Below are 13784 nucleotides of genomic sequence, written 5' to 3'. Positions count from 1 at the left end.
TATTAATATAAACAATATGAATTGGAAGTTAAAAATGCATTTGGGATGTACGTCATCGCAGCATGTGCATAGAATCAGATTTGGCAGATCACGGTCAAAATCTAAAGGTGAATAAAAAAAGTGAGAAAACATTCAGTGATTCCCTCCATCTGACATGGTGAGCCTCCCGTGGCTCTTCAGTGGCCCAGGTGCAAGCTTGGGCTCCAATCAAACAACCTCCGGGCCCGACACAGAGGTGCGAGGCAAATAATCCGATTTAACAGTCCGCAACGTTTGAGTCCGTGGATGCTTAAAGGCCACCTTAAGCCCATTTACCTGGAGAGACAGACAGACAGAGAGAGAGAGACAGAGAGAGAGAGAGACACAGAGACACAGAGACAGAGAGACACACAGAGAGAGAGATACAGAGAGAGAGAGACACAGAGAGAGAGACAGAGAGAGAGCGAGAGCGCTCAGCAAGCCTCTCAAACTGTGATAACGGCCCACGTGAGAGAAAACAAATATATATTTATATTTCGGCTCACATTGTTGCTGCTAAAAGGCTTGAGGAGGCCGTGTCCTTTCTGGCTAAATGAGTTTACAGCATCTATGCTCCAGTGGAGCACGTATGCAACTAACTTCATGGTCAAGTATATTTAAATTTGATCCTCAAATAGCAATGTGACAAGAGGAAAGCCATCTTGGTAATTTGTGCAGAACTACAAATACCTCTGAAATCCTCCATACATTTTTAGATGAAAGATTAATCAAAGAAAGGGTTTTGCTAAATGTCCAGAAACGAAATACGTTAGTGTCTCTCTCCCTTTTTTCCAAGTGTCTCCAGGAATGAAGATCTATATTGATCCGTTCACATATGAGGACCCCAATGAGGCCGTGCGCGAGTTCGCCAAGGAGATTGATATATCCTGCGTGAAGATCGAGCAGGTCATCGGCGCAGGTAACGCGATGTGACGTGAAAGAAAAAAATAATAATATTACCCAACCGGCGCAGTACAAATATCGTCTTGCCCGTGCAGGAGAGTTTGGCGAGGTGTGCAGCGGCAACCTGAGGCTGCCCGGCAAGCGGGAGATGTTTGTGGCCATCAAAACCCTGAAGACGGGCTACACGGAAAAGCAGCGGCGGGATTTCCTCAGCGAGGCCAGCATCATGGGCCAGTTCGACCATCCCAACGTCATCCGCCTGGAGGGCGTGGTCACCAAGAGTAGTCCCGTCATGATCGTCACTGAGTTCATGGAGAACGGATCTCTGGACTCCTTCCTCAGGGTGAGTGCTGAGCCACTTTTACACAGGATTAGGGGCTTAAGGTGACCTTGCAGCCACTCGTCCACCACCCTTTTGTCAAAAGCAATTGTATTTGATTGTCTGCATAGCTTCAATTTTCTGCTTTCAGTGGGAATATCTGTCAGTTTGGCTGACGGGATTAGAGTCGTAGCAGAGGTCTGTCTGACAATGGAAGAGGTGTGAAGATTAACACCTTGCACTCACTTTTCTTATCACCATTGTCAAAAGCAATTTAGATTTTATGTCACGTCAAATTTACTGTATGTACAATATTTTCCTTTTTTCTTTTTAGAGAATTAAATATGAAAGAATCATATAAATGTGTATGAACATATAAATACTGATTGAAAGGGTAGTAATGGGGTTAATAATGCAGTATGTGTTTATTGTTGTTTTTCTGCTCTAAAATGCATCTAAAAATACAAACGTGAGTTTTTTTTTATTTTTGTATGCGAAAAACCCGTACGCAAAAAGTTTGGTATTTTTTTAAAATAAGAAAAAAATTGACTTTGTGTTTAATTAACTCAAGACTCCTATTCTAGATTCTATATGGTAGGTTTAAGGTCATAAAAAAATAACATAATTTTAATCTTTCATTTCATTACTCCGCTCAAGTTGACCTGCAATTCGCATGTCAAGCAATACCACCAATTTTCTCTGACGTCATTCAAATTGAGGTAAACGTGGCAGGTACTTTTTTGCTGGCATGATGGCAATGAGAGTCCACACAAAGAGCGTCACACAATCCATAATTGCGAGGGTGGATGCCATGCATAATGTATGATGCTTAATCGCCGGCACGAGGAGCTTTCGACTTGACATGAGGAGAAGCGTGAGGCGAGGCTGACGAGCAGCAAAGCGTGAAAGACAAGTAGGCTACTGGAGCGCTGGTGCAGACTGCTAATATGGACACCCACTGTCCCTCCCTTGTGAGCGCTTTCCCTCATCTACAGGGGATATATATATATTTATATACTCTATGTGCCAATAAGGAGAAAAAAATCAAAATTGATCAGAAGCATAAAATATCTGGAAAATCGACAGTCGCAAAGTGTGTATTTGGTAATTTCCCATCACTGACGATGGGCGATGGCAAGGTGACAGGACGGGGGTGCACAGCTGCACTGCTTGCTCGCTCCAGGCGCCATGCGTTCACATTAAAGCATTTTACCAAACCATGGAGTTGGAGGACGGGGGGGAACAGCTGTAGACAGACATCCAGACTAAGCTTAACAGTGGCCAGGCCTGCATAGCGCACCTAAAAACAAACTTCTCTCTTACGTTGTATCCTGTGGTGCCTCTTTTATTGCATATTTGAAAGTAACCTTTGCACGCTAAACTTTGATGGATATAGTTTCTGGTCAAGATAAAATGTCATAAATAATCATAATAATGACCTTAGTCAGTGTGAGTGATATTTTAAATCATTTTTATATGGGTTGTCAAGAAAAATCAACATTACGTTGTGTTTCAGCAAAATGACGGCCAGTTCACGGTTATCCAGCTGGTGGGAATGCTGCGAGGCATCGCCTCGGGTATGAAGTACCTGGCTGACATGAACTATGTGCATCGCGACCTGGCCGCCCGCAACATCCTGGTCAACAGCAATCTGGTGTGCAAGGTCTCTGACTTTGGCCTCTCGCGCTTTTTGGAAGATGACACGTCAGACCCCACCTACACTAGCGCCCTGGTGAGGAAAAACAAGTATTATTCAAATGTTGAATTGCTGTTTTGCTGCTCTCGATGTGTCGTATCCTAGGGGTGTTTGACACGACACCTTCAAAATCACTCAATGTAACAAAATATGATCCCTTAACATGTTTTACCTATCACCATGAAATTGGGTTGATGTGTCTGTCATAGCAGGATGCACAAAAAAGTCTGAAGAACCTATGCCTGAAATTGAACAAGAAATCATCCGTTGTAGTTTGGAGGAGTCAGTTAGGATGAACTCTGGAAAATGTTTTTCAGCATAATTTTCCTTTATATTCCTACTCAAGCTTCTCTACCTTGAAATCTATTCCCCAACGTTTTGCCTTCTTTTTGCTCCCAGGTGTTTTAGTGCATCCACCTCCCAGTTTAAATTACCATTTGTGCTAATGCTGCATGGTGTCATTCAGCTTTTACTTTTGTACTCGCAGGGTGGGAAAATCCCCATTCGGTGGACTGCGCCCGAAGCCATCCAGTACAGGAAGTTCACCTCGGCCAGCGATGTGTGGAGCTACGGGATCGTCATGTGGGAAGTCATGTCGTACGGGGAGAGGCCCTACTGGGACATGACCAATCAAGATGTGCGTAACTGAAGTCATCTACGGGCATTGTTGCGCATACTCCCGTACACGTATTTAATATCCAACCTCAGTTTTACGGCCGCAGCGGTGCGGCCCACCATTGCTCCAAACAGCAGCGTGGGTTTCATGTGATAATTCCTTCCAGCTGCCACACGGATATAATCAGATCATTGGAAAATGCTCGGCGGTGCTCTGTCGACAATTTTTGCTCTCTACTGGAGCTTCAATTACTCCCCCTGGGTAGCGGTGGAAAGAGAGCAAATTATAGAGTAGCGAGGGTGGCGGGGAGACAATGAGAATAGTTTAAAATTGAAAGAGAGAAGTCTAATGTGCTAAGAGAGGAAAGAGGACCTCGGCTGTTATCTTATTAACAGCTCCAGATAGCACTTGTGCTCCATCAGGGTCCTTATTTGGGCATCTCCCGGATGAGATTAATCTAGCTTTGAATGGAGTCTTTGTTAATGGACCCCCGTAATGAACTGTGCGTCTTTCCGTGTCGGACAGTTAACCATAAGCCACCTTGGTGTTCCTCCAATCGACCGAGCTAGCCGATGGTGAAGTTTGTCAATTTAGCTTTGTTGATTAATGAAAATTATTTATTCATCTTTGCGTTCTGTGACCCCTCCTCACTTCAGGTTATTAACGCCATTGAGCAAGACTACCGGCTGCCGCCTCCTATGGACTGTCCCAGCGCGCTGCACCAGCTCATGTTGGACTGCTGGCAGAAGGACCGCAACAACCGACCTAAATTCAGTCAGATCGTCAACAACCTGGACAAGATGATCCGTAATCCAAACACCTTGAAGGCCATGACCCCGTTATCGTCAGGGTGAGTCAGACCGCTTAAAGGATGGGGTGTTTTAAGCATCAGGGTTTTTTTTCCTCTTTCTTTCCTTGTATTTCTTTCGTTCTCTCTCTTTCTTTCTTTCTTCCTTTCTTTCTTTCTTTCTTTCTTGCTTTCGACACAAACGGGCAAGGGGCGGTGAGTCTCGGATGATAAACCTCATACTCTCACAGAACAGCCGTGAAGAATTTTGCTTGGATGGCCAATGTGAAAGGCGCTACTGATTAGGAAGAATGCCGTTTTTGGTTCTTAGAACCGACTAACCGTCAGAGCCTTCCAACAAATAACAAATGCAAATCCAAGATTGAGGTAAATCCAAAACATTCCCGATTCTCCACAGATGAATGCGATGTCCGGTAGAAAGAACGCTGGCTCCCTAAAAAGCTCAGCACCTCATTTGGAAAATCCATTTTAGAGGGAAATGAACTCGGAAAAGGTAGTTTGATGAACGAGGCCTGTGGGATTGTCTTCAGGCCGTGAGAACTCAACGCAACCTGCGGCTCCTGCAGCACTCGCAGGTGGTCTGCGGAGCGACTGCGACGCGAAGAGCCATCGCATTGCCATCATCATTCATCCTAATGCATCCTGTCTGTGTCCTCCCCCAGTGTGCATCTGCCTCTGCTCGACCGCAGCATCCCAGACTTCTCGAGCTTCAGCACGGTGGACGAATGGCTGGACGCCATCAAGATGGGCCAGTATAAGGACAACTTTGCCAACTCAGACTTCACCACGTTTGATGTGGTGTCCCAGATGACCATGGAGTAAGTGACCATCTATTCAGTTTTATTTAGTATATTGTTTTATTTACATAGCACATTTCAAACACAGGGCAACTGACAAACAAATGTGGCTTGCTAAGAATGATTCATTTCTAAGCGTGTATTGACAAGTCACAAACAAAAGATTTAAAGGCATTTAAAAGTAAAGAAATTAATATTAGCTTTAGTGAAACTCAAGTTGATTTTCAGTGCTTCATTTTGAACCACCTTAATCAAATCAATAATCCTCTCTGAAGTGAAAGTGCTGAAGACATTGCCAAAAAACAATCTTAGCAATGGCTGCTGTTTTGCTGAACACTAAATGGTGTGTGCTTTTCACTGATGTACCTAATTAAGTGACCTACTTTATGTGATACTCTATGGGGTCGCGTCATGTCTGAGGCTTTTCCGTCCACGGGGCGTCTTGATTCACTGCTTTTGTAACCGTCACAGTGACATCCTGCGGGTAGGCGTGACATTAGCGGGCCATCAGAAGAAGATTCTCAACAGCGTCCAGATGATGCGGGCCCAGATGAACCAGATCCAGTCAGTAGAGGTCTGACCTTCCCCCAAGAAGAGCAGCGGCCCTGGGAGGGCCGGCCGGGGTGCTCCGAGGGGGGCACCCCTCCACCCCACCCCCAGCAAGCACCGAGGACGAAGCGGATGCTTGTTGGTGTGATCCCACCCCTTCCCTGACACTTTCTCTTCCCTCACCCAACACTCCTTTACTCACCCCTCTCACCATCCATCCACAGAGAGTTCTGGTATTGAGAACCACGGGAGCCCCAAAAACAAGTGACCAGCAACACTTATTTTTCTTCATCCACCGATTTTCAAGGTTTGTTGTCATAATTTTGTAAAGAATTTTGTAAGGGAAAAAAAGATAAAAGATAAATAATGAAAGGAGTTTATGGACAATTAAAGACAATATAAGGTTGTACACTAGATGAGTAGGAGAGCTACCCTTTAAAAGGGCGTGATACAAAAAAAAAAAGAAACCAAGGATCTGTCTGTCCTGGAAGACGGGCCAAGGACATACAAACCATCAAATGGACCTAATGGCACAGACTGACATGAGGAAAATCTCAAGAAAGGAGGGAAAAAATCCATCATCTTTTTCAATGTGGTGTGAAATGTGTTGAAGATTCCCATTATTGACAACATTGTTCTTACCTCGCTCCCTTGTGGACATATCAAGGACCACTTCGAAGGGTTGACTCACTTGACCAATCCCACCCACCCAAGCACTCTCTTCTACTTCCTCCCATGTCACAAAGGATGCTGGGTAAGCAGTTACATGGTGGACTTCCATCCATCCATCTTTTCTCTTCTTCCAGTCGCTACACACAAACACAGAGACTTTACAATCTGGTGGATGCAACGTGTTCTTCTTATTTCTGCAGTTTGCAATTTATATATGCATATTATTCTGATTTTATTTTGAGGTTCTGTTCTGCAAAGAGCTGAAGAAAAAAAAAAACGCTTGGGATCTTCCATTGCGGTGCTTTGAGTTTATTAGGAAAAACTGAACAATCATGTAGATAAATAATCTCCCGGTATCCCACCGCCTCCTTGGAGAAGATATACTTTGCTTCTATGTTTTGAGCTGTCAGTCTTTGTCAGTGTTGTTGTCGCAAGAGAAAACATGGCGTCCGTAAATGTCGCTCACCTTTTCCCTTGGTAAAGAGTGTCTGGAGGGAAAAATGTCCTGCCTGGATCCATTGCTCGTAGTCTGGTTCCTCCAACACTGCCCTCTTCAAGACCTCACTGAAACTATCCCCAACACATATTGGAAGCTCTGAAATGGGTACACACATACCGATTTTTGCACATGCCGATTTAATATTTACGAACACCAAATTGAACACGTCGATGGATATCCACTTCCCGGATACCTGGATTTGCCTTTTTATGGATTATTCACTTAGAATATGGGAATTAATGGGGCCCTGGGAAGGAGCTTTGAGGCACTCCCAATTTTAGTGTAGTTTCCGATTAAAGATGTGAATCCAATGGTATTTTAAGACTTCAACAAAAGTGCAAAAATAAAAACAACTCAAGTAAAATCATCTTTAGCTGCACCTAAAATAGTATTTGTTGCAAATGAAGTTCTGATCTACTTTTCTTGTTATAAAAATAAATGAGGGTTTCTGTAAATCCTCATAGTTCAGCATTCTTCTTTAGATGTTTGTTTACTTCCCCACCCCCCCCACTTCAATGATTGACACTAACTCTTTTGTTTTCGTATTTTTTTTCATTTATTAGAGACGTCCGACAATTTGACTGCTGACGGTGATCAAAAAAGGGGAATATAGGTTAAAGTTCGGTCCGATACTCAGTGTGTGTACCACACTTTAATGGTTGGAAGCCAATTTCATTTTTTATGTTCACAGGCCAGTGGACCTGGTCGCATTTCATCTGAAGGATTACGTGTTGACAGCATGAAGTATTCTTGTTCTGGTTAAAAAAAAAAAAGTAAGTGAGAGAGAGCGATAATCAAAGAGAAGAGATGCGGCACTCCTATTAACAGTTTTTTGACACTGAATAATGGTTAATTACAAATCTTGTCAAAGCAAGTTGGGCATTAACTTGCTTTTTGTTTTTTAAATTGAGTATTTATATTTTACCCAGTGTTACAATGGTGCCTCCTTAAATCTGGGATTTAAACTGGGATGGCTTCAGTGGAGTGCAGACCTTTTAGTTTATTTAAAGTTTTAAGGACAACATCCAGGCAGGAGGGGTTCAAATTTTAAAGTACGATTGATATACAGCTTTTTCTTTCCACCTTTTATTTCTTCATTTGTCACAGCAGTTTTGCCGCTTGCCTTTTACAACGCTATTTGATTGGTCAACCCACACCACAAAGTCATTTTAAAAGTCGCAACAATTTTCGTGCAGACTCTGCGAAAGTCTGCCAGTCAAATAGTATTTTCATTTTCCCAGTCATGGCAAATATATATTATCGTAAATACTCTATAGTATATTTCCAAATTCCAAGCAGGAGTCAGGACTATTTAATGTGTATCTTTCAAAGGTGTTTTCCTTGGTCCACACGTCACAAAATCGAGTTGAAACCTAAGCAAGCAGACTCATGAGGCCTCTCTTACAGTGATGCTTTTTTGCTGCTCATCTTTTTACAAACACTTACTTTATTTCATCGACTGTGGTTTACTGTGAATAGATTTGGAACCAAAAACTTGACATGCAAGTCCTCCTTTGCTCACAGGAGATGACAGTTTAGAAGTGAAGAAAAGCAGCTTGTCAAATTTCAAAAGACTCATGTGCTGCAAAAAAAGCACCAGAGCACCCTCTGCTGCCGTCGTGGTCACGTGCAGAATCAACTCGTCCTGGACAAGACCGTCCTTTATCCCTTCAGGACCCTGTCCTTCCCCCCACCTTGACCCCTGCCGCTCTGGATGTCGGTTAGTGCAGCCGGGGTTTGTGCGCTCCCCGTTAAGCGCCTCACTGACATGCGCCGGTTCAGAAGGCGACGGTGACCGATGTGGGCGATGTTGTATTTCTGTATAAATGTATATTGACTGTAACCCTGTGAATGATGTAACAAGTTCCTTATTTGTAATATTGTCATTGGCTTATTTTCTAAAAATAGAAAAGCTCAACTTGATTCTCTTCAATAAAAAAAATAAGGTCTGATATTAAAAATGAGTTGCATTTATTTTTTAGGTAATCTGGGAAAAAAGTTCACACAAATTTTAATGTTAATAATAATATCAAATGCTATATACAGTAGTGTAAATATTGCAACAACAATAATGATGATCCCTTTTGAAAAGTTGAGGCTTAAATTGGGAATTGTAAATAATGTAATATTGTGATATGTGAAATAGTGTCTAATACTGTTTAGCAGCTAAACAGTATTAGACACTATTTCACAGCTAAGCTTTAGCTGATTTTTTTATGCTAAATGCTGAATTGTTTTTTTTTAATTTTCATTTGATAGAAAATCTGTTCCAGATGTGGATGTTCGTTTTTGGGGGGTTTTTTTCCACTGTCACTTTTCCACAAAAACTGAACAAGAGTTACACAGGTAACAATATTTACTCATTGAAATGAATTTCACATCTATAACATGCATGTGTATAATTTTTAAGTTGTTACACTAAATTAAAAACGAATAACATCTTTGAATAAATATTGAACATTTCAGTATTTTTTGAAAAATATACTTAAATGTAAACTAAATAATATGGATTGTGTTTTTGCAAAATTTACAATGGTACAATGGTGGCCTATGCATAACATATTTTGAACTATAATATAAAATAATGACAATATTAAAGAACAGTATTGATTTTTTAAAAGGAAATTATTTTTTTTAAAAGAATCATTTCAATGTGAATTGTGAATAAAGCAGTGTAGCACAATTGTATATTTCCAATAATACTTACATTTTGTTGACGGACAATTATGAAGTTCATGAATACATTGAATAAGATTTAATAAACACAATCGTGCATTGTACATTTATTTGATTTTGAATTTCAATGCGAAATATTCAGAATGTTAAATGAAAATGTGAAAAAGTAAAAAGCATAAACTGAAAAATTTTGAATTACTGTACATTTAAAAACACTGCACAATTCAAGCTCAAACTTCTTTCTTTCTTTTTGAAATTATCAATCTCTGGCGAGCCTCGTAGTAATTCAAAATTCAAAACAAAATATTTAAAGGCAAAACATTAGAATCAGCTTGCAAAAACTCAACACCGCAGACGGAACAACACTTTTGCTGGTCGTGCAGCAAAATGTCACACTTTGCACCAACAGCACCAGTCAGTCCATTTTTATGTACTTCTGTCACAAATAATTTGAGCAATGTGTGTGTGAGTGAGAGCTGGAAATTTTTCAACCTCATTAGCGGCCGCGGCGTGAAAGGCCCGAGACCTCGGCGTGACCCGGAGAAGAGCGGCGTGTGTGCTAAAAGCTTTAGCCCTGTTCCCCTTCAACTGTAACTTTCAATCAAACACACAAATCCTACAGGCGCCTAGCTGAGACTTAATTACAACATCGTTTACACCCTTAAACAGGAATGGGGTGCTACTTTCCCAATCGTTTTCAGTACTCCACAGGACCATTCCAGATTTATGGACATAATATCAGGCGAAATTAAACAGATTCTGTTTAAGGAGTTTTTTTACAACAGTTCTTCTTGACTGTAATTTTTTTTTCTTTGCCATTATTATTATTAAACTGTGTAAATGACCATTTTAATGGATTTTTTTCTTTTTTTATTTTTTTATAAAGGTTTTCGCCCTACTCCAAAACTCATAAACTTTGCAAGGTGTTCATTGTGGTGAAAATGTCTATTTGGTATGTGACGCCAGCCTAACTCCCCGCAGAAGCACCCCCTGGAGTTATTTTTAAAGTTATGCCCATTAAGCCAGTTTTACTTGGAAAAATGAGAATTAGATACGTTTATCATTAGTACACCTACAAAAAACTCTGAAAAACTCATAACATTTTTTCAAGTGACTCTTTTAGGGATTTTTAATCATTTCCAAACACAAACTTGGCCAAGAGATTTTGGGGAATATTAAGCCCCCAATAACAGTTTCACTATAAGCACCACTCATTTTGTTAGATATGTCTATCTCTCATGCGTAGACCCACAAAAATGAAAATATACAGGAAATCTACTATCTTTTTGGTCAATGCGAACGAGCCCTTCAAAATCCACTAAACAGATTTTTTCCAGAGTGCCACCAAGTTTATCGCCACCACTAAATTGACAAAAATTATTTTTCGTCCGTGTTTGGTGATGCTTGACAGCAAAGTTTGATATCCCGCCGTAAAGTACAGGACTAATAACTCACCGCCACAGGGTTAGAGCTATTTCACTTGGTAACATTTGATAGGCATGTCTATCATGAGTCAAACCACAAAAAAAGGCCTTATATTGGTTCCTCGCCACTCCCCTAAAATTCTATGTTTGTCTTGTACCAGCAGAATGATGCAGTTGTTGTGATGGTTTACCAGCACATTCATTATATTTGATAACATCTGTTGAGCATCTGGCGCGTCCCGCCACACCAACCCCCCAAGCCACATACAAACTCACTAATGAAGACTTTAGCACTTTCCATTAAAACTTGAAAGGTCTCCCCCGTACATAGAGAAAGATGTGATAAACCTGCTAATGAGATCCCATACTGGAATACTGCCCTTTAAAAGAGCACCTTAGAAATATGTTTGTTTATTGTGGCGGTAGTCTACGATTAGTTGTCAACCACTCTACCTTTTAACCAAAGTCAGCTGGAGCTCTAGTGATGACAAGTCCTGTGAAAAACATAATGGCTGTATAGATTGTACGTACTGGTGTCGGACTGAAAGCAGTTTCTAATATTTTGTTCTTTCTGATGTAATAAGATATCAGCCACCACAACTTGGCCCTCTGCAACAAGGCAGGTCAACAATACTTTAGATTAGCACCAAGAAGGACACCTTGATGTTTATGCAGTAAATTAATGTTCATAATATTTGTCCAGCCATATTCACGCATCATTTAGTTGTTGTGTATCTTCTGAGAGATACACAATAAATATAAAAATGGTTTTGTTCGTATTGTGTAGAAAGGCTCGCCACCTAATGGTGTGGAGTGCTTAGGGAAAGGTTCCAAAAGGGGAGAACCGAAAAAAAAAAAAAAAAAGCAGCTTCAAGAGGCCACAGGGGACATTAAGGCCAACGAACAAGAGCCAAGTCGAGTTCACGTTGAGTAGGGTGACCTCCCAAATGGGTCACAAGTGTCACAAGTCATCAGCGTCATCAAGGTGCACTTCCAAACATGATGGAAAAATGAATTCTGGGTAATTTGAAGCCAGATACACACATTAATTTTGGATTAAGTTCATTTTAAAATGTAGATACTAAAAATTTGATCCCATTTTTTTTGGTATGTGCCTTCACTGTTTATTTCAAGAAAAATAAAAATTGGGTGAACTCAAAATTTCAAGCCAGTAAAGGTTTTTTAATTGGGCTGAGAAAAAATGTCCTTCCCGCATTTTCAACAAAGAGATTTTACAGAACTTGTATTGTTTTTTTGGTGCAAATGATTGTTTTGTTGTACTAACTGACATTGCCATGAATGTCAATCGTTTTACAATTGCTCCAACTTAAATTACTGTTTTAGCCCAAAATATGTTTTTTTCTTTCTTTTTTTAACCGTGTTTCCCGCCAGCATGAGTAAAGAATGTTATAATGTTTCTTTTTTCATTTGAGCATCTCATGAAAAAAGAATCAAGCAGCAGGATGAGCATTTCCAGCACGATGGAGAGCGACACAAACTGCTTTTCGAGCCCTAGATCCCTCTTTGCCTCTTTCCTCAAACTTAATTTCTTTCCAGTTGACTTATTAACAATGACGAAATCACAGCCTGGTTTCAGATTCAGCTCACTTTCAGCCCACAGGGGACACAGAACAAACACATCCAGAATGCATGTTCTTTATGGAAAAGTAGTTCTACAATAGCAGATAAAATAGCTCTCATTAATTTATTATGCTAAAAACTAAATTAAAGTGTTAAAATTGGTGAGGTTACGTTGCTGCAAATTTACAACTTCTATGGATCTTGCACGTCTTCTGGTGCCCCAAAAAATAGGGAAAGGAGTATTTGGAAAATAAGAATAATGCAATTCTGCAGATCATAAAATATATATATATTTTTAAAATATTCTGCTATATTGTTTTGTTTTGTGAGCGTGGGTATGGGAGTGTGGTGGTGTGGCTCGGCTTGGGAGTGGGCAAAAGTAAATTCTGTGTGATATCTTGTATACTATTGAAATATGCATAAACTCCAGTTTGTGTGCAAGTGAGAGCAGTGGGCAATATTGCATTTTACAAGGTCTCCATCTGCTGGTGTAGTTGGACACTTGTACCCTTATTTAAACTAAAGGAGCTGTTTGACTGTGGGGAAACATACATATTAATATAAATAATATATGTATGAGTTTACATATTTTAATAACAACTATGATGATAATAACAGTGATAATTGCAATGAGTTTGTTATTTTCTTTAAATTACGTTTCCTCCTTTATTAAGCAATAAAGCTGAGGAGAGGATACCACTCTATTAGGAAGAAAAATGCATCAATACGTCTCAAATGTTTTAAAAAAATAAAAGAAATATCTTGATCTATCAATTTAGAAAGAAAAAGACATTATAAGAACATTTTAAATAAAAAATAGCACAACCGACACACGGGGGCAGTGTCGTCATATGTTTAGCTCCTAAGGCCAAAAGTCTTGCATGTCTCCGGCTGTTTAACATTTCATTAAACACTAGCTCCTCTAGCTATATCAGTGAGAGTTAGTTTATCTGCTTAATGGAATCGGTCTACTTCCTGGTTTGTGTAGTTTCCAGTCAATGCCATTTAAAATTCTCGGAGGTGAACACATCACATTGATAATGCTGATTCAGGTGATAAGGACGCTGAGTCAGTTAACACTTTTGCTGTGTCCAACACGCACAAGCACATGCACACAAACACACGCACACACTGTCCTCCATCTAGTGGCTTCAGGGCCTTGTAACACACAAGGTCATGCACCACATAGTAAAATTAAATCCAGCTCCTCAAAATGTGTAGTCTGC

The 13784-nt window shown here is 40.4% G+C and overlaps 1 protein-coding gene across 4 annotated transcripts in view; it reads left to right on the top strand.

Annotated features, from left to right (window-relative positions):
• Positions 1 to 8838, top strand: part of LOC148391057 (ephrin type-B receptor 2) — a 90937-nt gene extending 82099 nt beyond the window's left edge. For 2 of the 4 annotated variants that reach the window (XM_088389245.1, XM_088389244.1), the window contains exons 10-16: positions 824 to 937; positions 1017 to 1264; positions 2757 to 2972; positions 3424 to 3573; positions 4209 to 4402; positions 5023 to 5178; positions 5629 to 8838. In XM_088389245.1, coding sequence (XP_088245371.1) covers positions 824 to 937; positions 1017 to 1264; positions 2757 to 2972; positions 3424 to 3573; positions 4209 to 4402; positions 5023 to 5178; positions 5629 to 5737 — 1187 coding nt within the window. In that variant the 3' untranslated portion in view covers positions 5738 to 8838. Of the gene's footprint in view, positions 1 to 814; positions 938 to 1016; positions 1265 to 2756; positions 2973 to 3423; positions 3574 to 4208; positions 4403 to 5022; positions 5179 to 5628 lie in introns of all 4 variants that reach the window. The other 2 variants (XM_088389243.1, XM_088389242.1) reach the window with 1 other exon arrangement.
• The last annotated feature ends 4946 nt before the right edge of the window (positions 8839 to 13784 follow it).

This window comes from Syngnathus floridae, chromosome 11 (assembly GCF_059516105.1).
Source record: "Syngnathus floridae isolate MCC-2025c chromosome 11, RoL_Sflo_1.0, whole genome shotgun sequence".
NCBI classification, from domain to species: domain Eukaryota; kingdom Metazoa; phylum Chordata; class Actinopteri; order Syngnathiformes; family Syngnathidae; genus Syngnathus; species Syngnathus floridae.
Note: the sequence above shows the minus strand (reverse complement) of the source record. Positions and strands in the feature narration are given on the sequence as shown.